The following is a 26,416-nucleotide window of genomic DNA, read 5'->3' as shown; positions in this document are numbered from 1 at the left end:
AAAAAAAAAAAGGGGGAAGGAGGAAGTCTAGAAGACTTTCCTTCCAAATGCTGCTTGAGAAGAAACAAACACAAAAAACTGGTACAACTTGTATATAGGGATAACAGTATGTCTTGCATCTTGCACTCTTATTCAATCAGTTTCATTATAACTAGCCCATTAAAAGAGACATTGAATACTAAAAATGTAAGATAAAATGATGTATTCAAAGCAAAGATTACCATGAAAATAAAATACAGGGGTTTTTTTTTAAGTTATACAAGTTGCATATAATAAATGGAAAGTTTTAGCATCCATTAAACAACGGACACTGCCGTGTTGCAACCTAGGTTTCTTTCTTTGCTGTGGCTAATTAGGGATAGCTATACATGAGTGCAACCAATGGCTGCACTTCCGCAAATTTCAAAATTAAATGACAAAAAATAATTATAAAGTATATTCTAAAGTTGCTATAATACATAACATTTAGCATATTATATTACAATCTCAAACACCGAGATTACGAGTTTTGCGTTAGAGGCTGTGTGGTGCTAACGAGAAGTTTATGCTCACCGCTCACTTACAGACAGCGCTGGACTGGTATTATACAAGACAAGAAGTGAGCGTTGAGCAAAATTTTGCTCCTTACCGCACTCCAATACCAGCGCTGCTTACGTTAGCGGTGAGCTGGTGTAACGTGCTCGTGCACGATTTCCCCATAGGAATCAACGGGGAGAGCCGGCTGAAAAAAAAGTCTAAAAAAGCAGTGTAAAGCTCCTTAACGCAGCCCCATTGATTCCTATGGGGAAATACATTTTATGTCTACACCTAACACCCTAACATAAACCCCAAGTCTAAACACCCCTAATCTTACACTTATTAACCCCTAATCTGCCGCCCCCGACATCGCCGACACCTACATTATATTATTAACCCCTAATCTGCCGCTCCGGACACCACCGCCACCTACATTATACTTATGAACCCCTAATCTGCTGCCCTTAACAATCGCCGACACCTACATTATATTTATTAACCCCTAATCTGCATTCTATTGGCTGGTGGATCAGCCAATAGGATTGAACTTCAATCCTATTGGCTGAGTGCATCAGCCAATAGGATTTTTTCTACCTTAATTTCGATTGGCTGATAGAATTCTATCAGCCAATCGGAATTGAAGGGACGCCATCTTGGATGACGTCATTTAAAGGAACCTTCATTCTGTTGTAGCCGTGGAAAGAAGAGGATGCTCTGCGTCGGATGTCTTGAAGATGGACCCGCTCCGCGCCGGATGAAGATAGAAGATGCCGCCTGGATGAAAACTTCTGCCCATCTGGAGGACCACTTCTCCCGGCTTGGATGAAGACTTCTCCCGGCTTCGTTGAGGACTTCGGCCCAGTTGGGTGAAGACTTCTCCCGGTAAGGTGATCTTCAAGGGGTTAGTGTTAGTTTTTTTAAGGGGGTATTGGGTGGGTTTTAGAGTAGGGTTGGTTGTGTGGATGGTGGGTTTTAATGTTGGGGGAGGGGATTTGTAATTTTTTTTACAGGTAAGAGAGCGGATTACTTTGGGGCAATGCCCTGCAAAAGGCCCTTTTAAGGGCTATTTGTAATTTAGTGTAGGGTAGGGCTTTTTTTTTATTTTGGGGGGGCTTTTTATTTTGTTAGGGGATTAGATTAGGTGTAATTAGTTTACAAATCTTGTAATTTGTTCATTATTTTCTGTAATTTAGTGGGGGGGTTGTACTTTAGATAATTTTATATAATTGTATTTAATTTAGGGAATTAATTTAATTATAGTGTAGTGTTAGGTGTAATTGTAACTTAGGTTAGGTTTTATTTTACAGGTACTTTTGTATTTATTTTAGCTAGGTAGTTATTAAATAGTTAATAACTATTTAGTAACTATTCTACCTAGTTAAAATAAATACAAACTTGCCTGTGAAATAAAAATAAACCCTAAGCTAGATACAATGTAACTATTAGTTATATTGTAGCTAGCTTAGGGTTTATTTTATAGGTATTTAGTTTTAAATAGGAATTATTTAGTTGATGATAGGAATTTTATTTAGATTTATTTAAATTATATTTAAATTAGGGTTAGACTTAGATTTAGGGGTTAATAACGTAGTATAGTGGCGGCAACGTTGGGGGCAGCAGATTAGAGGTTAATAAATGTAGGTAGGTGTTGGCGATGTTAGGGAGGGCAGATTAGGGGTTAATAATATTTAACTAATGTTTGCGAGGCGGGAGTGTGGCGGTTTAGGGGTTAATATATTTATTATAGTGGCGGCGATGTCCAGTTCGGCAGATTAGGGGTTAAAAACTTAATTTTAGTGTTTGCGAAGCGGGAGGGCCTCGGTTTAGGGGTTAATAGGTAGTTTATGGGTGTTAGTGTACTTTTTAGCACTTTAGTTAAGAGTTTTAATTCTACGGCGTTGTAGTGTAAAACTCTTAACTACTGACTTTAAAATGCGGTACCAGTGTTGACAGGAGAGGGTGTACCGCTCACTTTTTGGCAGATTCGTAATACCGGCGCTATGCAAGTCCCATTGAAAAAAAGAGGATACGCAATAGACGTAAGTGGATTTGCTGTATTTACAAGTCTGGCCAAAAAAGTGAGCGTTACACCTGTACCTTCAAGACTCGTAATACCAGTGGGCCTTAAAAAGCAGGGTTGGGACCGGCCAACGCTACTTTTGAAGCCTAACGCACAACTCGTAATCTAGCCGAAAGTGTTTAATGTCACTTTAAGGAACACATAGCTCCAGTAGGAAGAATTTTCAACCTTATGGAGGCATTAAAGGACCATTGAATACAGTATATTTACATAATCAACAGATATACAAAAAAAATAATGAAAAAATCACTTAGTCTACATTTCAAATGGAGTAATATATTTTTTTCTAACAAATTTCAAAGTCAGTTCCATTTTCCTTCACCATGTGATAGCAATCAGCAAATCACAGAATGTTTACACATATATACTGTGAACTCTTGCACATGCTCAGTAAAGCTGTGTGCATCAGAAAGTGTGCATATAAAAAGATTGTGCAAAGGGAGTGAATTGGAAAGTTGTTTACAATTGTGCGTGTACAATTGAATCATGAAAGTTTAATTGTAATTTTAGTGTTCCTTTAACAAAATAAATACAGTATATCATGTATAGGTACTAGCACATGTTGATAATATTTTTGCTGAAAAAAAAAAAAAAAAGTTAAAGGGACACCATACTCAAAACACTTTTATCATCCATATGATAGAGCAACATTTAAATATGTTGAATTTTGTTGCCTGAAATATATTTAAAGGGACACTGAACCCAATTTTTTTCTTTCGTGATTCAGAGAGCATGCAATTTTAAGCAACTTTCTAATTAATTCCTATTATCAAATTTTCTTCATTCTCTTGGTATGTTTATTTGAAAAGCAAGAATGTAAGTATAGATGCCGGCCCATTTTTGGTGAACAAACTGGGTTGTCCTTGCTGATTGGACAGCACCAATAAACAAGTGCTATCCATGGCCTGAACCAAAAATTCGCTGGCTCCTTAGCTTAGATGCCTTCTTTTTCAAATAAAGATAGCAAGAGAACGAAAAAAATTGATAATAGAAGTAAATTAGAAAGTTGCCTAAAATGGCATGCTCTATCTGAATCATGAAAGAAAAAAATTGGGTTCAGTGTCCCTTTAAAAAACTGATTAAAATTTAAATGTAAAACTAATAAATCAGTATCAAGTGTGCGCTTCCTACTAATGCTCATTTTAGGAACAGAAAGTGCCTGTTTACCAATGAACATCAACAGGAAGTACAGTCCTCCTTTGCTGATGAGTACTGCCCAATAAGATTTATTTTAAAAAAGCTTTTACCTTACAATATTCATGCAAAACAAAAAATGTTTACTTGTTGATCTTTATTATTGATGACAGAAAATTTTGGGATGCAGTGTCCCTTTAAACGTGTTTTAATTTATTTTAAAACTTAAGACAGTCTATATTAAAACGGTTATTATTTAAAAAGACAGACAATGCCTTTACTACCCATTCCCTAGCTTTGCCCAACCAACATTGTTAGATTAATATATTTTATAACATGTATACCTCTAAATTTCTGCCTGTTTCAAAGGCTCTATTGACAGCCTCTTAATCACATGCTATTTATTTTTTCACAACAGGAGACAGCTAGTTCATGTGGGCCACATAGATAATGTGTTCACACACCAAAAAGTTATTTAATATTTAGCACAACACAGTACTAACTGCAAGTCAACAGATGATAAATACAAAGTCATGTGATCAGAGGGCAATCAGAAGATGTTTTGATACAAGGTAATCACAGAGGTAAAAAGTATATTAATATAACTGTGTTAGTTATGCAAAACTGGAGAATGGGTAATAAAGGGATTATCTATCTTTTAAACAACAAAAATTCTATTGTAGACTGTCCCTTTAAAGGATATTCCTGTTTATATGCATCTATCCCTAGAGACAGGCTAAAAAAAAAAAGTTGGCTATGCAATTGGCTATGGAGTTTCTGGGAGCATTCTGTTATTTCCTGGAACCAATAAGAAAATAAGTCAGACTTCCTGATTTACTTTGGACCAGATGCATTAACATGGAACTGCAACTTCCAGCAAAATATAAGATATTCTAAGGACCACCTTGTACTAATTATTTAATTAAAAAACCACACACAACTAAGATTTCAAGAGAAAGACACCAATATTTTTTCTGGACTTAACCATCGATACTAGTTATTTTCAAAATAAGTTCCTAGTCCTTGAAACAGGCGATCAGTACATTTGGAAAATAAAAATAAATCTAACAAAGGAGATCCTATTGGTCTAATAAGAAATTTCTTGGTCTGTCTTGTTTGGCCTTTTGAATGGCTGCAGGAGACAAACATACTAGAGAAGCCATATACACACTTAAGGGGTTATGTTTCCATGAGGTGCGATGACAGGTGGCAATATTGGTATCCGATGTCGCGCCATATATCTGTTTCCACTGGAATCATCCAGGCTGAAAACATGTTGGGTCTGTTTTAGATAGCCTTGCTCAACAGATTGCTATAAAATGTTTTAGGATTATAACTACAGTATCAATCTGGAAGGTGGCCCCAGTATGGATAGGCCTTTAAACCCCAGCCCTGGAGTAAGGGGAAAGCAGTGTACCCACTGTATTATTTAACAATCTGACAAAGGCAGGGGACCATTTTTATGCCCAGTATCTGTAGTGCACAGTGCTTTAATGGTCATGGATAAATTATTGGATTAACTCCTACACAACATTTATGAACTCTGTAATATGTACATACTTCAAAAGCATCTGCACTGTGCTTTTAATGCAGTTATAGGAAATGAATCAAGCCTAGCTATCACAAATTACTGACAAAGGCTAAAATATCAGAACTGTTGTTAATATATGCATTATATTCTAGGGTTAAGACATAATGTTTCATGTTCCTTTTTGTACATCTTATATAAAGGGCAGGTCCAAGAGTGGCCTTTTGTGTATAAATACCAAAAGCTGGTATTAGAGGCATGCATTTTTTTTTTGGTGGTATATATATATATATATATATATATATATATATATATATATATATATATATATATATATATATATATATATATATATATATATATATACACACACATCTTTTTTTTTTTATTTTTTTTTTTTTTTATTAATCCAAAATAAAATAATTAAAAAAAAAGCTACACACACAAGCACACACTCGTAAAGGGACACTAAATTAAAAATGTAATGATTCAGATAGGGCATGCAGTTTTAAGAGACTTTCCAATTTACTTCCATTATCAAATTGAGCAGTCTTTTTATATGCATACTTTCTGAGGCACCAGCTCCTACTGAACATGTGCAAAAGTTCACAACGTATAAGTATATGAGTCTGTTATTGGCTGATGCCTGTCACGTGATACAGGGGCCGGCAAACTGAAGTAAAATTTGGAAATTTAATCACCACTGCATGTACGATAAATGCACTAAGATCCCATAATTTCAAAGATTTATCTATGGGTCTCCTCATTCCCATTCCCCCAAAACAATTGTTGTATAGCATGGTTTAAAGCTGTAGCAGAATATACCATATTGATTTTCGATAAACCATATGTCAGATAACAGATTTTGGAAGCTATGGAATTATGACATCTGGGATGTGGTGCAATGGATTCTGGTCTCTATATTAGTGGGCTGTCCAGTTAAGTATTAACAAAAAATACTGAGTGTTAGCTAAGTGTAATATGCTTTCTATGTCAAAATGGAGCAGAGAGAAGGGACGTCAAATCACCTTTGTTATGTGTTAATAGCAGCCAAAATTAGGTAAATTATTCATTTGTATATTACTGGCAGACAAGGGGTAGAATGACTGCTAACTCATAAAAAAAAAAAAAAAGAGGGGGGCTATAGTAGATAAATATATAACTGTGGTCAGAAAAAAAAAAAAGTCTGGTCATCTGTCACATGACCACTTTAAAATGTTACTCGCCCACAAGGAATTTTAGTCGCATTTGGAGACCGTACTGGTCTATTCATATGCACTGACCTAAATAATTACAGTTCTAAAAACGAGAGAATTATTGAAAAAAATGTCTTACCTATGTATTAAAACTAATCCTAATCACAAGGTCCCCTTCTCCTTTATTGTAATTATCTTTTAAAACAATGCTCACAAAACTTTGCATATTATGTGTAAAGGAAATGAATAAACATACCTTGTACAGGGCCTCTGCCAGCTCCAGACACAAAGCAATAACATCACGGCTTGCTGAGTAATCATTTAAACGGGTGAAAAGATACCTGGAGGTTTAAAGAGAGAGGTCTCACAATCAAGTGGTTACATTTTAACCATACTTCAGTAGATCATCTCAAGTTAAAACTACTGACAGCAGTGTTTTATCATAGCAAACCCATGAAAAGAGAGAAGAAGAGAGAAGAAAAAGAAGAGAGAGAAGAAGAGAGAAGAAAAAGAAGAGAGAGAAGAAGAGAGAAGAAAAAGAAGAGAGAGAAGAAGAGAGAAGAAAAAGAAGAGAGAGAAGAAGAGAGAAGAAAAAGAAGAGAGAGAAGAAGAGAGAAGAAAGAGAAGAGAGAAGAAAAAGAAGAAAGAGAAGAAAAAGAGCGAAAGAAGAAAGAGAAGAAAAAGAAGAGAGAAGAAGAAAAAAGAAGAGAGAAAGAAGAAAGAGAAGAGAGAAGAAGAAAGAGAAGAGAGAAGAAGAAAAAGAAGAGAGAAGAAGAAAAAGAAGAGAGAAGAAGAAAAAGAAGAGAGAAGAAGAAAAAGAAGAGAAAGAAGAAAAAGAAGAGAAAGAAGAAAAAGAAGAGAGAAGAAGAAAAAAGAAGAGAGAAAGAAGAAAAAGAAGAGAGAAAGAAGAAAGAGAAGAGAGAAAGAAGAAAGAAAAGAGAGAAAGAAGAAAAAGAAGAGAGAAAGAAGAAAAAGAAGAGAAAAAGAAGAAAAAGAAGAGAAAAAGAAGAAAAAGAAGAGAAAAAGAAGAGAGAAGAAGAAAAAGAAGAGAGAAGAAGAAAAAGAAGAGAGAAAGAAGAAAAAGAAGAGAAAAAGAAGAAAAAGAAGAGAAAAAGAAGAGAGAAAGAAGAAAAAGAAGAGAGAAGAAAAAGAAGAGAGAAGAAAAAGAAGAGAGAAGAAAAAGAAGAAAGAGAAGAAAAAGAGCGAAAGAAGAAAGAGAAGAAAAAGAAGAGAGAAAGAAGAAAGAGAAGAGAGAAAGAAGAAAGAAAAGAGAGAAAGAAGAAAAAGAAGAGAAAAAGAAGAAAAAGAAGAGAAAAAGAAGAAAAAGAAGAGAGAAGAAGAAAAAGAAGAGAGAAGAAGAAAAAGAAGAGAGAAAGAAGAAAAAGAAGAGAAAAAGAAGAAAAAGAAGAGAAAAAGAAGAAAAAGAAGAGAAAAAGAAGAGAGAAAGAAGAAAAAGAAGAGAAAAAGAAGAAAAAGAAGAGAAAAAGAAGAGAGAAAGAAGAAAAAGAAGAGAGAAGAAAAAGAAGAGAGAAGAAAAAGAAGAAAGAGAAGAAAAAGAGCGAAAGAAGAAAGAGAAGAAAAAGAAGAGAGAAAGAAGAGAGAAGAAGAAAAAAGAAGAGAGAAAGAAGAAAGAGAAGAGAGAAAGAAGAAAAAGAAGAGAGAAAGAAGAAAAAGAAGAGAGAAAGAAGAAAAAGAAGAGAAAAAGAAGAGAAAAAGAAGAGAAAAAGAAGAGAAAAAGAAGAGAAAAAGAAGAGAAAAAGAAGAGAGAAGAAGAAAAAGAAGAGACAAAGAAGAGAGAAGAAGAAAAAAGAAGAGAGAAAGAAGAAAGAGAAGAGAGAAAGAAGAAAAAGAAGAGAGAAAGAAGAAAAAGAAGAGAGAAAGAAGAAAAAGGAGAAAAAGAAGAGAAAAAGAAGAGAAAAAGAAGAGAAAAAGAAGAGAAAAAGAAGAGAAAAAGAAGAGAAAAAGAAGAGAGAAGAAGAAAAAGAAGAGAGAAAGAAGAGAGAAGAAGAAAAAAGAAGAGAGAAGAAGAAAAAAGAAGAGAGAAGAAGAAAAAAGAAGAGAGAAGAAGAAAAAGAAGAGAGAAAGAAGAAAAAGAAGAGAGAAAGAAGAAAAAGAAGAGAGAAAGAAGAAAAAGAAGAGAAAAAGAAGAGAAAAAGAAGAGAAAAAGAAGAGAAAAAGAAGAGAAAAAGAAGAGAAAAAGAAGAGAAAAAGAAGAGAGAAGAAGAAAAAGAAGAGAGAAAGAAGAGAAAAAGAAGAGAGAAGAAGAAAAAGAAGAGAGAAAGAAGAGAAAAAGAAGAGAGAAGAAGAAAAAGAAGAGAGAAAGAAGAAAAAGAAGAGAAAAAGAAGAAAAAGAAGAGAAAAAGAAGAGAGAAAGAAGAAAAAGAAGAGAAAAAGAAGAAAAAGAAGAGAAAAAGAAGAGAGAAAGAAGAAAAAGAAGAGAGAAGAAAAAGAAGAGAGAAGAAAAAGAAGAAAGAGAAGAAAAAGAGCGAAAGAAGAAAGAGAAGAAAAAGAAGAGAGAAAGAAGAGAGAAGAAGAAAAAAGAAGAGAGAAAGAAGAAAGAGAAGAGAGAAAGAAGAAAAAGAAGAGAGAAAGAAGAAAAAGAAGAGAGAAAGAAGAAAAAGAAGAGAAAAAGAAGAGAAAAAGAAGAGAAAAAGAAGAGAAAAAGAAGAGAAAAAGAAGAGAAAAAGAAGAGAAAAAGAAGAGAAAAAGAAGAGAGAAGAAGAAAAAGAAGAGACAAAGAAGAGAGAAGAAGAGAGAAAGAAGAAAAAAGAAGAGAGAAAGAAGAAAGAGAAGAGAGAAAGAAGAAAAAGAAGAGAGAAAGAAGAAAAAGGAGAAAAAGAAGAGAAAAAGAAGAGAAGAAGAGAAAAAGAAGAGAAAAAGAAGAGAAAAAGAAGAGAAAAAGAAGAGAAAAAGAAGAGAGAAGAAGAAAAGAAGAGAGAAGAAGAAAAAGAAGAGAGAAAGAAGAAAAGGAAGAGAGAAAGAAGAAAAAGAAGAGAGAAAGAAGAAAAAGAAGAGAGAAAGAAGAGAAAAAGAAGAGAAAAAGAAGAGAAAAAGAAGAGAAAAAGAAGAGAAAAAGAAGAGAAAAAGAAGAGAAAAAGAAGAGAGAAGAAGAAAAAGAAGAGAGAAAGAAGAGAAAAAGAAGAGAGAAGAAGAAAAAGAAGAGAGAAAGAAGAGAAAAAGAAGAGAGAAGAAGAAAAAGAAGAGAGAAAGAAGAGAGAAGAAGAAAAAAGAAGAGAGAAAGAAGAAAGAGAAGAGAGAAAGAAGAAAAAGAAGAGAGAAAGAAGAAAAAGAAGAGAGAAAGAAGAAAAAGAAGAGAAAAAGAAGAGAAAAAGAAGAGAAAAAGAAGAGAAAAAGAAGAGAAAAAGAAGAGAAAAAGAAGAAAAAGAAGAGAGAAAGAAGAGAGAAGAAGAAAAAAGAAGAGAGAAGAAGAAAAAAGAAGAGAGAAAGAAGAAAAAGAAGAGAGAAAGAAGAAAAAGAAGAGAGAAAGAAGAAAAAGAAGAGAGAAAGAAGAAAAAGAAGAGAAAAAGAAGAGAAAAAGAAGAGAAAAAGAAGAGAAAAAGAAGAGAAAAAGAAGAAAAAGAAGAGAGAAAGAAGAGAGAAGAAGAAAAAAGAAGAGAGAAAGAAGAAAGAGAAGAGAGAAAGAAGAAAAAGAAGAGAGAAAGAAGAAAAAGAAGAGAGAAAGAAGAAAAAGAAGAGAAAAAGAAGAGAAAAAGAAGAGAAAAAGAAGAGAAAAAGAAGAGAAAAAGAAGAGAAAAAGAAGAGAAAAAGAAGAGAGAAAGAAGAAAAAGAAGAGAAAAAGAAGAAAAAGAAGAGAAAAAGAAGAAAAAGAAGAGAAAAAGAAGAGAGAAGAAGAAAAAGAAGAGAGAAGAAGAAAAAGAAGAGAGAAAGAAGAAAAAGAAGAGAAAAAGAAGAGAGAAAGAAGAAAAAGAAGAGAGAAGAAAAAGAAGAGAGAAGAAAAAGAAGAGAGAAGAAAAAGAAGAAAGAGAAGAAAAAGAGCGAAAGAAGAAAGAGAAGAAAAAGAAGAGAGAAAGAAGAGAGAAGAAGAAAAAAGAAGAGAGAGAAAGAAGAAAGAGAAGAGAGAAAGAAGAAAAAGAAGAGAGAAAGAAGAAAAAGAAGAGAGAAAGAAGAAAAAGAAGAGAAAAAGAAGAGAAAAAGAAGAGAAAAAGAAGAGAAAAAGAAGAGAGAAAGAAGAGAAAAAGAAGAGAGAAGAAGAAAAAGAAGAGAGAAAGAAGAAAAAGAAGAGAGAAAGAAGAAAAAGAAGAGAAAAAGAAGAGAAAAAGAAGAGAAAAAGAAGAGAAAAAGAAGAGAGAAAGAAGAGAAAAAGAAGAGAGAAGAAGAAAAAGAAGAGAGAAAGAAGAGAGAAGAAGAAAAAAGAAGAGAGAAAGAAGAAAGAGAAGAGAGAAAGAAGAAAAAGAAGAGAGAAAGAAGAAAAAGAAGAGAGAAGAAAAAGAAGAAAGAGAAGAAAAAGAGCGAAAGAAGAAAGAGAAGAAAAAGAAGAGAGAAAGAAGAAAGAGAAGAGAGAAAGAAGAAAGAGAAGAGAGAAAGAAGAAAGAAAAGAGAGAAAGAAGAAAAAGAAGAGAGAAAGAAGAAAAAGAAGAGAAAAAGAAGAAAAAGAAGAGAAAAAGAAGAGAAAAAGAAGAGAAAAAGAAGAGAAAAAGAAGAGAAAAAGAAGAAAAAGAAGAGAAAAAGAAGAAAAAGAAGAGAAAAAGAAGAAAAAGAAGAGAAAAAGAAGAGAGAAGAAGAAAAAGAAGAGAGAAGAAGAAAAAGAAGAGAGAAAGAAGAAAAAGAAGAGAAAAAGAAGAGAGAAAGAAGAAAAAGAAGAGAGAAGAAAAAGAAGAGAGAAGAAAAAAGAAGAGAGAAGAAAAAAGAAGAAAGAGAAGAAAAAGAGCGAAAGAAGAAAGAGAAGAAAAAGAAGAGAGAAAGAAGAGAGAAGAAGAAAAAAGAAGAGAGAGAAAGAAGAAAGAGAAGAGAGAAAGAAGAAAAAGAAGAGAGAAAGAAGAAAAAGAAGAGAGAAAGAAGAAAAAGAAGAGAAAAAGAAGAGAAAAAGAAGAGAAAAAGAAGAGAAAAAGAAGAGAAAAAGAAGAAAAAGAAGAGAAAAAGAAGAGAGAAGAAGAAAAAAGAAGAGAGAAGAGAAAAAGAAGAGAAAAAGAAGAGAGAAGAAGAAAAAGAAGAGAGAAAGAAGAGAGAAGAAGAAAAAGAAGAGAGAAGAAGAAAAAGAAGAGAGAAAGAAGAAAAAGAAGAGAAAAAGAAGAGAGAAAGAAGAAAAAGAAGAGAGAAGAAAAAGAAGAGAGAAGAAAAAGAAGAGAGAAGAAAAAGAAGAAAGAGAAGAAAAAGAGCGAAAGAAGAAAGAGAAGAAAAGAAGAGACAAAGAAGAGAGAAGAACAAAAAAGAAGAGAGAGAAAGAAGAAAGAGAAGAGAGAAAGAAGAAAAAGAAGAGAGAAAGAAGAAAAAGAAGAGAGAAAGAAGAAAAAGAAGAGAAAAAGAAGAGAAAAAGAAGAGAAAAAAGAAGAGAAAAAGAAGAGAAAAAGAAGAAAAAGAAGAGAAAAAGAAGAGAAAAAGAAGAGAAAAAGAAGAGAAAAAGAAGAGAAAAAGAAGAGAGAAGAAGAAAAAGAAGAGAGAAAGAAGAGAGAAGAAGAAAAAAGAAGAGAGAAAGAAGAAAAAAAGAAGAGAGAAAGAAGAAAAAGAAGAGAAAAAGAAGAAAAAGAAGAGAAAAAGAAGAAAAAGAAGAGAAAAAGAAGAAAAAGAAGAGAAAAAGAAGAGAAAAAGAAGAGAAAAAGAAGAGAAAAAGAAGAGAAAAAGATGAGTAAAAGAAGAAAAAGAAGAGAAAAAGAAGAAAAAGAAGAGAAAAAGAAGAGAGAGAAGAAAAAAGAAGAGAGAAGAAGAAAAAGAAGAGAGAAAGAAGAAAAGAAGAGAAAAAGAAGAGAGAAAGTAGGAAAAGAAGGAGAGAAGAAGAAGTAGAGAGAAGAAAAAGAAGAGAGAAGAATAAGAAGAAAGAGAAGAAAAAGAGCGAAAGAAGAAAGAGAAGAAAAAGAAGAGAGAAAGAAGAGAGAAGAAGAAAAAAGAAGAGAGAGAAAGAAGAAAGAGAAGAGAGAAAGAAGAAAGAGAAGAGAGAAAGAAGAAAAAGAAGAGAGAAAGAAGAAAAAGAAGAGAGAAAGAAGAAAAAGAAGAGAAAAAGAAGAGAAAAAGAAGAGAAAAAGAAGAGAAAAAGAAGAGAAAAAGAAGAGAAAAAGAAGAGAAAAAGAAGAGAAAAAGAAGAGAGAAGAAGAAAAAGAAGAGAGAAAGAAGAGAGAAGAAGAAAAAAGAGAGAGAAAGAAGAAAGAGAAGAGAGAAAGAAGAAAAAGAAGAGAGAAAGAAGAAAAAGAAGAGAGAAAGAAGAAAAAGAAGAGAGAAAGAAGAAAAAGAAGAGAAAAAGAGAAAAGGAAGAGAAAAAGAAGAGAAAAAGAAGAGAAAAAGAAGAGAAAAAGAAGAGAAAAAGAAGAGAGAAGAAGAAAAAGAAGAGAGAAAGAAGAGAGAAGAAGAAAAAAGAAGAGAGAAAGAAGAAAGAGAAGAGAGAAAGAAGAAAAAGAAGAGAGAAAGAAGAAAAAGAAGAGAGAAAGAAGAAAAAGAAGAGAAAAAGAAGAGAAAAAGAAGAGAAAAAGAAGAGAAAAAGAAGAGAAAAAGAAGAGAAAAAGAAGAGAAAAAGAAGAGAAAAAGAAGAGAAAAAGAAGAGAAAAAGAAGAGAGAAGAAGAAAAAGAAGAGAGAAAGAAGAGAGAAGAAGAAAAAAGAAGAGAGAAGAAGAAAAAAGAAGAGAGAAGAAGAAAAAAGAAGAGAGAAAGAAGAAAAAAAGAAGAGAGAAAGAAGAAAAAGAAGAGAAAAAGAAGAGAAAAAGAAGAGAAAAAGAAGAGAAAAAGGAGAAAAAGAAGAGAAAAAGAAGAGAAAAAGAAGAGAAAAAGAAGAGAAAAAGAAGAGAGAAAGAAGAAAAAGAAGAGAGAAAGAAGAAAAAGAAGAGAGAAAGAAGAAAAAGAAGAGAGAAGAAGAAAAAGAAGAGAAAAAGAAGAGAAAAAGAAGAGAAAAAGAAGAGAAAAAGAAGAGAAAAAGAAGAGAAGAAGAGAAAAAGAAGAGAAAAAGAAGAGAAAAAGAAGAGAAAAAGAAGAGAAAAAAGAAGAGAGAAGAAGAAAAAGAAGAGAGAGAAGAAGAAAAAGAAGAGAGGAAAGAAGAAAAAGAAGAGAGAAAGAAGAAAAAGAAGAGAGAAGAAGAAAAAGAAGAGAAAGAAGAAAAAGAAGAGAGAAAGAAGAAAAAGAAGAGAGAAAGAAGAAAAAGAAGAGAAAAAGAAGAAAAAGAAGAGAAAAAGAAGAAAAAGAAGAGAAAAAGAAGAAAAAGAAGAGAGAAAGAAGAAAAAGAAGAGAGAAAGAAGAAAAAGAAGAGAGAAAGAAGAAAAAGAAGAGAGAAAGAAGAAAAAGAAGAGAGAAAGAAGAAAAAGAAGAGAGAAGAAGAAAAAGAAGAGAGAAGAAGAAAAAGAAGAGAGAAAGAAGAAAAAGAAGAGAGAAAGAAGAAAAAGAAGAGAGAAAGAAGAAAAAGAAGAGAGAAAGAAGAAAAAGAAGAGAGAAAGAAGAAAAAGAAGAGAGAAAGAAGAAAAAGAAGAGAGAAAGAAGAAAAAGAAGAGAGAAGAGAAAGAAGAAGGAAGAAGAAGAAGGAAGAAGAAGGAAGAAGAAGAAGAAAGAAGAAGGAAGAAGAAGGAAGAAGAAGGAAGAAGAAAAAATATCTAGGCACTTATAATAGGTCATCAAATAGGCCCCTAAGACCCTTTGTTTAAAGGCCCTATTTAAAAAAAAAAAAGCCTCTATATAGGGTTTAATATCCAGTTGATCGCCATGGATGGTAATAGTGATAACCTGGCATGAATAAATGTCCATTATTTGAGTATAGTCTAATGGGAGCCACCAAGTGCAAATCAAAGTTATATAATCATACCCAAAGACCCCTATTTAACCCCTTCTTATTTGAACTGAAGTGTGAAGAAAAATAACACACACACACACACACACACAATTGTTTACAAAAATTGAAATGAACATAGATTAATTACATTTTTTAATATAAACATATTTGCAATGTACTTGTATTGGCAAAAAAATATTCTAGTAAAAGTTATCACTGTTTTAGCGTTAACATTTTTCTCTGCATGTGAAGCATAGCTAGATATTCTCAGTGCACCAGCATTTTAAATACTGGGGCTTGTGTCTTGTCAGCAATGAACAAATTTAGTCATTACCAGGTGGTACAAGCACCTTAGACTTTCTGAGCAAGTTCAGTGTTTAAAATGCTGGTGCACGTTGCATACTTAAAGGGACAGTCTAGTCAAAATTAAACTTTCATGATTCAGATCGGGCATGCAAATTTAAACAACTTTCCAATTTACTTTTGTCATCAAATTTTCTTCATTGAAAGCTAAATATAAGTAGGCTCATATGCTAATTTCTAAGCCCTTAAAGGCGGCCTCTTATCAGTGCATTTTGACAGTTTTTTACAGCTAGAAAGCTCTAGTTCATGTGTGTCATACAGATGACATTGTGCTTACTCCTGTGGAGTTATTTATAAGTCAGCACCAATTGGCTAAAATACAACTGTGTCAAAAGAACTGAAATAAGGGGGCAGTCTGCAGAGGCTTAGATACAGGGTAATCACAGAGGAAAAAAAGTGTATTAATATAACAGTGTTAGTTATGCAAAACTGGTGAATGGGTAATAAAGGGATTATCTATCTTTTTAAACAATAAAAAATATGGATTAGACTGCCCTTTTAAATACAATTTTGAAAGAGCTATAGCATTTATTAGAAGTATTTTTGCTAATATATGTATATTACAAAAAATCTATTCAAAAGTAAAATGCATCCATGTGAATTCCAATTTGGCTGGAATGTCCCTTTAATCACTTTAATAGTATGTTGTACTTGAAAGATTTATTTCAATGGATACCTCAACAACACAATACAATGAAACAATATATATCACAGAAGAGAAAATACAAAATAGCAAAAGGCATTTGTTTACCAAGAACATGAAGCAGCACCTAAAAAAAAAGTAATGCCACTCATCTGTGCACATACATGTGTGGCAAATATATTTTGGCAATAAATGTAAACATGGTCACAATGCAGTGGCACTCAGTGAAGAACTATTTATTCAGAACCATACAAGGTAACAAAGTAACAAACATTGTTTCAGACTTACATGTCCTTAGTCATGACTAATTCACAAAGAACAAACCAATGAAATCCCACATTTTCACCCCTCCTTGTAGTGAATGGCTTAATTAATAAACTTTGATATTTGAGCTTTTCATTATTAGGAAGGGTTAATATGTGGGATTTAATTAATAAGTGGGATGATTATGAGTGGGAGGTCTTTATACTTTTAAAGGTGCAGTGAAAAAAGTAGAATTGAATAAGTGACAAATACACAATAAAATCCAATGCAATTCATTTAAAATGAACAGTAGAATAATTTCTGTAAAATTTCAAAGTTAATCAAATTTTCCCTCCCCTGTGTCATGTGACAGCCATCAACCAATCACAAAATGCATATACATATATACTGTGCACTTTTGCAAATGCTCAGTAGGAGCAGGAGCCTCAGAAAGTGTGCATATAAAGAGCTTGATTTATTAAGCCTTCTCCTCACCTACGACTGCAGGTTCTAACAAGAGACCGCTGCTTCCAACGCTCCACTCCACTTCTTAGGTGGATAATTTCAATCTCAGACAGAAAGTGCCAGGCAATCTGCCCTGCAATGTGATCTATCACAACACTGGAATTAGAAATAAGCCCTCAACTTGCAATGCACATGCGCAAAACACCGCTCACGAGCCTGACTCGGTGCACACAACACTAAGCCCAGAACCATATCCACAAAGCTATGGAAATAGCGACGTCACGAGTAGAAGGGGTAAGGCGGGCATTTCAAAATGGCCAGTGCTTTAAAACAATATAGTTTTTGCCTGCATGTAGAAAAATCCCCTCCTGGGGATACTGTTAGTCTGTATAATAAATGAGCAAGGATTACAATTATGTAAATATATTTGTAGTGTTGACTGTCCCTTTAACAGGACAAAATCATTGAAGGGGAAGAAAATGAAAACTAGCTTAAAGGACCAGTAAACACAGTATATTTGCATAATCAACAAATGCAAGATAACAAGTCAATACAATAGCATTTACTCTGAATTTCAAATGATTTGTAGATTTTTTTCTAACAAATTTCAAAGTTATGTATATTTCCACTCCCCCTGTACCATGTGATAGCAATCAGCCAATCACAAATGCATATACGTATAGTCTGTGAATTCTTGCACATGCTCAGAAGGAACTGGTGATTCAAAAAGTGTAAATATAAAAGAATGTGCACATTTTGTTTAATGGAAGTAAATTGGAAAGTTGTTTAAAATTACATGCTGTATCTGAATAATGAAAATTTATTTTGACATGAGTGTCCCTTTAAGCAGGCAGTCAGGAACTGGCTGGAGAGCTACCTTGTTTTGACGCAAATAAGAGAAGGTTAAAAAGGACAGTTTGCCCTAAATGTTTCTACCCTTTAATTTGTTCACAATTGTCCATTTTACCTGCAGGAATGTATTAAATTGTTTACAGATAGCTCCTTAACCTTTATAACAGCATTTGAAATAGCTTATACTGTCTGTTTTATCACTACCTATACTAAAAAAGTGTCTATACTGAAGTATTAGCTATAAATATTTGTGTAAACATAGCCAGCAGAAGAAATTACATCCCAAATGGGGGGTAGCCGATATAAGTAATAAAAAATAATTTCCAATTGTTCTCTCTAAGTTTTGGGATTTTGTACACAAACAGAGATAAGATAAGGAAGTATTTGTGTCTACAGAAAATGATTCCCCCACTGGCTCAACTAATTTTGATGGGATGTTGTGTCAAGGGACAAAGACATCTATTTCATATACAAAAATAAAACAAAATAAGCAACTTCTCATACATTGTATACTCTGCCAGTATAACAAGTCAGTGGAAACACATTAAGGGAAAACAATTTTACAGTACACTGCCCCTTTAATGACCTTCAATAAGCATGCAAACAATATACAATATCCCACAGACACCACATAGCACACTTAAAGGACCATCAAATACAATAGAATACCATAGTCAAATGCGTTATAAAATTACAATGCAATAACACTTACTTTGAATGTCTAATAAGCTTTACATTTTGTTTTCTTACACATTTCAAAGTTTCATTCTCCTGTCCCCTGTAACACATGACAGCCATCAGCCAATCACAAACCCTTATATATGTATTTGAATAATTAACTCTTGCACATGATTTTTAGGATTTGGTGCCTCCGAAAATGTGTATATGAGTGTTTACACTCCTCCAAGAATGAGCACCTGTCCAGTTACAATTGTTTATTTGTACTAGCTATTTTACAGTCAATAGTGTCTGTCGGATTCCAAATTCCAACAACTAAACAACTTCTCCAAGTATATGAGCTGTGATACAACTGTAAAGTATTGTAAATAAAAAAACACTGCTTCTTAAAATGTTCAAGGAATATGCAAAATTCCAAGGATATCTAGATATGATCTTCAACAAAGGATATCAATACAGCAAATAAATCTTGATAAAATATGTAAATTGTAAAGTGGGCTTTTTTTTAGCCTGTACTATCTAAATCATGATGGTTTCAAAAGGACAGAATAAAAAAAAAAGCAAATAGAAGCAGTCTCCAATTCCCCTTCAGGATTTATGGTTTTCTCCAGCTCTTAATTAACAATTGAAAGAGAGCGAGAAGAGAGTGGAACGAAAAAAGAGAGGGGAACGAAAAGGAGGAAAGAGAGAAGATAGAATAAAAAGGTATACATCCGCATGTGTGCGGAAGAGGAGTTTCTTCCCTGAAGCATCACCTAATAAATCATTATATTTGTACAACTCTGTAGAGTACAAACCCATATTGCTTTCAGATGAAATAGAATGCAGAAGTATACAGGCAGCTCATTAAAGACAAAACCTAAATAACCAATATAAAATGTGGCCAACAAAAGTATGAATGTGTGGGACTATATTCCAAAAGCATAGAGGGAAGCAGGTAGAGACAATGAGCATAATGCTAGTAAATAGTAACATGTACAGTACCTGTTGAGCCAGGAGAATAGACAGCGTGAAGCTGACACAATGTCTATGATGCACACCAGCTGTTTCAGAGAAGGCAAAAGGGTGGTGGTGGTGGAGTGCTTAGAAGCTTTCTTGTGGCTCTGGATGTGAGATCTCAAATTTTGAGAGACACCCCAAAGCTTCTCAGTGAGGGTGCGCAGATTTTCACTGTTCAGTTCATAGTGCTATGGAGATAAGGAAAATAAGTTGAGGTTAAATTAGTAGGATGTGAAAAATAGAATTGTGAGCAAAAAAGAAAAAAAAAAAAAGGACATGCTGAGGTGTCACAACCCTTAAAGGGACAGTCTACACCAGAATTTTTATTGTTTTAAAAGATAGATAATCCCTTTAATACCCATTCCCCAGTTTTGCATAACCAACACAGTTATAATAATATACTTTTTACCTCTGTGATTATCTTGTATCTAAACCTTTGCAAACTGCCCCTTTATTTCAGTGCTTTTGACAGACTTGCATTCTAGCCAATCAGTGCCTGCTCCCAGATAACTTCACGTGCACAAGCACAGTGTTATCTATATGAAATACGTGAACTAACACCCTCTAGTGGTGAAAAACTGTTAAAATGCATTCTGAAAAGAGGTGGCCTTCAAGGTCTAAGAAATTAGCATATGAACCTCCTAGGTTAAGCTTTCAACTAAGAATACCAAGAGAACAAAGCAAAATTGGTGATAAAAGTAAATTGGAAAATTGTTTAAAATTACATGCTCTATCTGAATCATGAAAGTTTATTTTGGCCTAGACTGTCCCTTTAAAAGGGACATTGTACAATAGAGTTTCCTTTGCATAAATGTTTTGTAGATGATCCATTTATATAGCCCACCTGGGAGTGTTTTTGTAACAATGTATAGTTTTGCTTATTTTTTAATTGTGCTTATTTTCAGACTCCTAACCAAGCCCTAAAGTTTCAGATGTATACACGTGTTTACAGACTCCTGCTGGCTCTTGTTTATGTAATCTGTCTTTTCATATACAGGGAAGGGGGAGGGGTGGAGTGTCTGCCCTTCCTGTTTTCCCAGCCCCATTCAATGGGTACCCCAGCCTAACCTCATCAACAGAGCTAAACTGGGAGCTTCTAAGTAAAAATCTGTGCATATTCAGTTATATGAAAATTGGTGTCTACTGTCCCTTTAACTGTGAAGGAGAAGTATTACGTATAAACTCAACCTTATAAAAATGTTGGTGACAGATATTTAGATGTTAGGAAAACAGGCAATGGTGGGAGTATAGCTTGAAGCAAAGAATTTATGAGAAAGAGTAAAACGGAATAAGGAAGAGAACAGGAGAAATAAAGGTAGAACAGTGGCAAGATCAGGTGTGTGATTAGGTTGTGTGACAGTAGAGAACGCAGCTTGAAGAAATGAAAGGAAAAAGAAAAACACATGGGGTGAGATTACATATGCGGCACAGGCTTCAGCATAACTGCTGAAACCCACGTCGCCCGTAAGTTCCCCTCGCACATCGGGGAATCCAATAAACCCCGCCAGCAGTTCATAAGCTGCCGTAAGTCAGATAAACTAGCGATGTCCAGAAATGTGCATAAATACAAATTTCTGGAGTCGCCAGTGACTTACGGCCCTTTAGAAACTGCTGGCGCCTAAGAAAATAAAAAAATGTCAAAACTCCTGTATTAACCCCACAATGCAATAAATCTATTAACCCCTAAATTGCCAACCCCTCACAATGCAATTAACCTAATAAATCTATTAACTCTTAAACCGCCAACCCCCAAAGCAAATAACTAATTAAATTGCTAAGTCCCCTAACACCCCCTAAATTAACCCCAATTACCTAAAATTAAAAAATATTAAATTACAATTAAAATAAAAAAAAACTAACATTACTTTAAAAATTAAAAAAAACTAAGTTTAAATTAATCTAAAATTACAAAAAATAAAAAAGTCTCACATTACAGAAAATAAACCAAATTATCAAAAATAAAAAATAAATAACCTAATCCCTATGAAAATAAAAAAACCTCAAAATAAAAAAACGCCCCCTTATCTAATCTAAGATTTGTAGGGCATTGCCCTAAGTTAAACAGCCCTTTTACCTCTAAAAAATACTAAGCCCCCCCTTAACAGTAAAACCCCCCACCCACCAAACCCCCCAAAATAAAATAAACCTAACAGTATAAAAACCTAAACTACCCATTGCTACTAAATGGGCATTGCCCTTAAAAGGGCATTCAGCTCTTTTACAAGTGCCCATTAAATCCCGAATCTAAAAAAAATTTTTTAAAAAATTAAAAAAAAGGGAATGGCAGATTAGGGGTTAATAGTTTTATTAGTTATTGCGATGGGTGTTGGCGATTGACAGGTAGATAGATATTGCGCATGCGTTAGGTGTTAGTTATTTTCAGGGGGTTACGCTGCTTACATTTTCAGCGCAAGGCTTGCTGCGGCTGCCTATGTGTGGCGAGATGAAAATTGAGTAAAATTTCTCAATTTTCACCGGGTAAGTCCTTGCGCTGAATATATGAAACCGATTAGCGATGTGGTTCTATGTTAGCTTATGGGAGTAAAATTAGCGGGCGACGGGTGAAATATACGCACCGCATTTATATGCGGCACCGTATATGTGATTGTGATAGCAAAACCGGACTAAAAAACGGCCTTTGCGGGGCGATGCCACATATGTAATCTCGCCCACGATTGGGAGGAGGAAGAGAAGTCACAAAAGACTGAGTACCAAACAGAACAAAGAGAGGATTCTGCATTCACTATTTTTTTAGCTAAACAAATGCAGAATATAGCCCTGCTCTGCGGCTCTTTTCAGCACCAGATTTATTGGGGAAAAAATATGAAGGCAATAGGGCACCACAGACCAGCTTGAGAAGCAGAAGGGCAAATACACAATCAAGAAAAGCATAAATACAGAAAATGGTCACAAAAATGACAAAAAGGGGGAGTGCAAACAGGCAGATAGTTAGAACTGAGTCAGAGGTGGCTAGACAAAAAAAAAAAAAAAAAAAAGCTAAACATCAATGATGCAAGAGGGATCACTGGGTAACCTAATCTTCTACTACCTATTGCTACCGGTATTTATTTTGAATAACCTTTTTGCAACCTTTCCTTGTTCTGTATAGGAAACTGGACATATAAAAAGTCACTACCTTCCTCAAGGGAGCAACTGGCCCACCTGAGGTTTAGAGGTGGCACATTGCACCCCCTGCCCTCCTCCCCCCCCCCCTCCCCCCTCTATAACCACCACTGAACATATTGTATGTAGGAAAGAACAGAAGAACAAAGAGCATGAATGAGAAGCAGAAGGGAAATACAAATAGAAAGTTTATATACAAAGGAGACAAGGAGAAGAGAAAAAAACCCATAAAAGTAACCAGGAGTAAAAATGACTATACAGAAGAAGACAACTGAGAGAAAGTAAGGCAGACTGACTTCCAAGGGCATGAGCGAGACACAAATGGGAGCGAGAAAAAAAAACAATCAATGAAAGGACCACTCAATGCAGTACAATTGTATAATTAAGTGCATAATAAAAAGACAATGATTTAACACCTACTCTGAATTTCAAATAAGAAGTAGATTTTTTTTCCAACAAATTTATTTTTTCTCCCATTTTCCGGCCCCCTGTATCATGTTGCAGACATCAGCCAATCACAGACTAGTATAAATATACCCTGTGAGCTTGTGCACATGCTCAGTAGGATCTAGTTCCCCAGAAAGTGTGTATATATAAAAAGACTGTGCAAAATTTGATAATGGAAGTAAATTGGAAAGTGTCTTAAAACTGCTGCTCTTTCTGTATCATAAAAGTTTATTTTGACTTGAGAGTCCCTTTAAGAAAACAATTTGCCAATGTAACTCCCAGCCTCTTCATCTACATGTTCTATACACAGAGTATTTTTTTCAATATTATATTAGTAGAACTAAATTAAAAAACATAGTTCATGCACCTTTACATACAGACATAGATTTACATTTATAAATTCCAATAGTATGAATGGTATAAAACAACTGCCTCTGTATTTGTAATCTCAAATTGACAAATAAAGCAATATGCTTTAAAGGGACAACAAAAAAACATTTTTCTCTCTCATGATTTAGAAAGAGTATGCAATTTTAAACAACTTTCTAATTTACTTCAATTATCTATTTTGCTTCATTCTCTTGATATCCTTTGCTGAAAAGCATATCTAGATAGGCTCAGAAGCTGCTGATTGGTAGCTGCACATAGATGCCTTGTGTGATTGGCTCTCCCATGTGCATTACTATTTATAAAGATATCTAAAACATGAACCAAATTAGATAATAGAAGTAAATTGGAATGATGTTTAAAATTGTATTCTCTACTTAAATCATGAAATAATTTTTTGGGGTTTAGTGTACCTTTAATGTGAAGTAACAAACTTTGTGAAAGAAAATTATAACTAAACAATGCTGTCCCATTGTCAACTATTCTAGATAAGCAGCCAGAATTCAAATTCTCATCCCAGAGAACACGAACTGTCTTCTGATCAAGTAAAACCAAGATCCCTCCTAACTACTCATTGCTTATTATTTTCCACCAATGACACCTAGATCCCTTTCCTTCTGCATCAGTGCTACCCTCGGCACATATAATTACTTAAAGGGATGGTGTCCTGTGATCCCCCCCTCTCCCCTTTAAAAAGTGTCCCCAGTGATCCATTTAACTGCTGTGGTGCATTAAATTATTTACACATAGCTCCTTTATCTTTATTTTATGAATATTTCAATGCTTAAAGGGACATGATACACAATTTTTTATTTCATTATTTATATAGAGAAATTGATTTTTTTAACAGCTTTCCAATATACTTCTGTTATGCAATTTGTTTTTTTTCTTCTTGGTATCCATGGTTGAAATTGATACCTAGGTAGGCTCAGAAGCAGCTGATTGAGGGCTGCACATATATGCCTCATGTAATTGGCTTACAGGTGTGTTAAGCTAGCTCCCATTAGTGCATAGCTACTCCTTCAATAAAGGATACCAAGAGAAATAATCAAAATTGATAACCGAAGTTAAAATTGAAGGTTGCTTTAAAATGTATTCTCTATCTGAATCATGAAAGATTTATCAATTGGTTATAGAGAACCTAGGTAAACAAAAAGGTTTGCAGACATTATACTCCCAATGGATGGTGGGACAGAGAGATGCTAAAATATTAATTTTCCTTTGTGTTCTCTAAGCATTGGTCTGACTGTGTATAGAGAGATAAGATAACGAAAGATAAATAAGCTAATAAGGTATGCTCTCTCTGTAAACTCAGCCAATTTGATTAGGTTGCCATTTTAATTAGCAGATATAACTATTTTATAAACAAAAATATACACAAAAGAACTATTTCCCCTGGTTTTAAACAATGCAGCTGATATAACAAGTCATTGGAAAACAAATTTACAGTACACTGTCCCTTTAAGGGTCACTAACTACAAATACATCATAACTACTGTGTGTAATTCTGACCTGTCACTACTTTTCCAGTGCCACACAGGACCATCTATAATGTCTTCTATTCTAGTACCACCAAGCAATCACAAGTCTGCTCTAGCATTACTACATACATCAGCACCCTGCACCAGTTATAACCTCCCTACAACAGTAAGTCTAACTATAAATCTTTCTGCTAGTAAATAAAGATCATCATGAATTATGCTAAATCCAGAATTTCCCTCTATTAATACAAAAACAACTCCATTTTCTTATGCAATTTAAAGGTCTCTCTCTTCTTATTCAGTACCACAAAGTATATTCTGTCTACTATTATTCAGTAATTGCTTACCAGTACACAAAGATGTTCTACAGCCTCCAGAATGATTTCCTGATGCCCAATACATCGCACCCCAAGTTGCTCAAGGCTCTGTGGGGACAAACCCAGAAGTTCTTGTCCATTTATATCCCATTCCTGGAAGGGATAATGATGGAGGGAGTCATCCAGACCTGATAAAGAGAGAGGTGAGATCCTCTAAGGATACATGCACTTTTATATACCAATGTAAAACATTTAAACCTTTACAACAAAATATACCTCTATAGCAGGCAATGTGTTTTTTGCAGAATTGTGCCTTTCACTATTTTCCCCATGTTCTATTATATCTTGAGCTCTTTTACTCACTATCTATGCCACCCTTTTCCTCAAGACCCAGCCCTCCTCCCCCTCAGTCATTGTGTACCCTTAGCCAGCTACCCCACCCCAGCTGTCATTCACATGAATATTATTGCCTGATCACCCCAGCATGCTCTCTAGCCACATCACTTCCTGTTGTGCCCCTTGATCAAGCCCTTACCATTCAAATAACCCCTCACAATCTCTGGACTCCAACTAGTTACAGGCTCCATCTAGCCACTTCCGTCTAATCACCTGAGTGACATCACGCAGGTAAGTTAGCAAACTATTTGTTATTGGCTGCCTGGGCTGTCAGTTCTAAGAAAAGGGTGGGTCAAAATAATTGCAAACATTCCAAAGTTCCTTGATGTAGTTTTACATTCCGTGCTGCATAGTAAAGAGTACTGACTGTATAGGAAGGGAACAACTTAAAGGGACAGTATACACCAAATAAAATATGGGTTAATTTAATAAAGCTTTTGATGTAGACAAAGTTTGCAATTCACATGCATTAGTTATTTTGCTTCTAAGTAAAAATGAGAAAGAAATGTGCAGTGCTTTCACTGGATATGCATAACTAATGTGCTTATGGCCAGACCTCCTGCTGGAGCTATTTGGGTAAAGATATCAGAAATGATAAAGATGTACACAGAAAGCAGATAAAACTCACACAGCTTATTTTCCCTTATGTCCTCGGTTATAACTGCAGGAATTCCAACCCTCCCTCCCAGTTACCACAACTTTAATTGGGGTTTGCAGACACCGGAGAGGAAACTCTCACACACTGCTCATGGTAACCGGGAGGGGGGAAGGGGAGTGGAATTCCTGCAGAGTTAAAACTAGATAGAAGGGCAAATAAGCTAAGTGAGTTTTGCTACTTGGTATCAATTTCTGCAGCTTCTGATGTTTGCACATAGCACTGCACAAAATAATGAAATAAAAAAAATAATTTAAAAAATGCACTACTCCTTTGAATAATGTGCTAACAGCAATTTAGACTCGTAATCTCTGCCTAATTTATTAACTATTTGATCTCTGAATCTCTGCTACACAAAATAATGGCACTATAAGTGGTTAACATTAAAGGGACATTAAACCCAAAAAATTTCTTTCATTATTCAGACAGAGAATACAATTTTAAACAACATTCCAATTTACTTCTATTATCTAATTTGCTTCATTCTTTAGATATACTTAAAGAAATAGCAATACACATGGGTGAGCCAATCACATGAGGCATCTATGTGCAGCCACCAATCAGAAGCTACTGAGCCTATCTAGATATGCTTTTCAGGAAAGAATATCAAGAGAATGAAGCAAATTAGATAATAGAAGTAAATTAGAAAGTTTACTTAAAATTGTATTCTCTATCTGCATCATGAAAGAAAAAATTTGGGTTTAATGTCCCTTTAACCCCTTAATGACCGAGGACGTACGCCATACGTCCTCAGAAAAAAGGCAGTTAACGCCTGAGGACGTGTGGCGTACGTCCTCGGTTTGGAAAGCAGCTGGAAGCGATCCTCATCGCTTCCAGCTGCTTTCCGGTTATTGCAGGATGCCTCAATATCGAGGCATCCTGCAATAACAATTTGTACCCCTCCGGTGCAGAGAGAGCCACTCTGTGGCCCTCTCTACACCGGACATCGATGGCCGCAATCGTTGGTGGGTGGGAGCTGCAGTGGGAGGCGGGTG

General features: G+C 34.4%; 1 protein-coding gene across 1 annotated transcript in view; it reads right to left on the bottom strand.

The window, feature by feature from the left end:
• CNKSR1 (connector enhancer of kinase suppressor of Ras 1) overlaps nucleotides 1-24,989 on the bottom strand; it is a 181,270-nt gene extending 156,281 nt beyond the window's left edge. Inside the window, exons 1-4 of the mRNA XM_053706965.1 lie at nucleotides 24,906-24,989; nucleotides 24,401-24,558; nucleotides 18,601-18,803; nucleotides 6,711-6,795 (exon numbers count right to left, since the gene is read on the bottom strand). Coding sequence (XP_053562940.1) covers nucleotides 6,711-6,795; nucleotides 18,601-18,803; nucleotides 24,401-24,558; nucleotides 24,906-24,957 — 498 coding nt within the window. The 5' untranslated portion in view covers nucleotides 24,958-24,989. The remainder of the gene's footprint in view (nucleotides 1-6,710; nucleotides 6,796-18,600; nucleotides 18,804-24,400; nucleotides 24,559-24,905) is intronic.
• Between the last annotated feature and the right edge of the window lie 1,427 nt (nucleotides 24,990-26,416).

The sequence above is a fragment of the Bombina bombina genome, chromosome 3 (genome assembly GCF_027579735.1).
Source record: "Bombina bombina isolate aBomBom1 chromosome 3, aBomBom1.pri, whole genome shotgun sequence".
Classification (NCBI taxonomy): domain Eukaryota; kingdom Metazoa; phylum Chordata; class Amphibia; order Anura; family Bombinatoridae; genus Bombina; species Bombina bombina.
The sequence above is the reverse complement of the archived record's forward strand: the minus strand, read 5'-3'. Positions and strand labels throughout refer to the sequence as shown.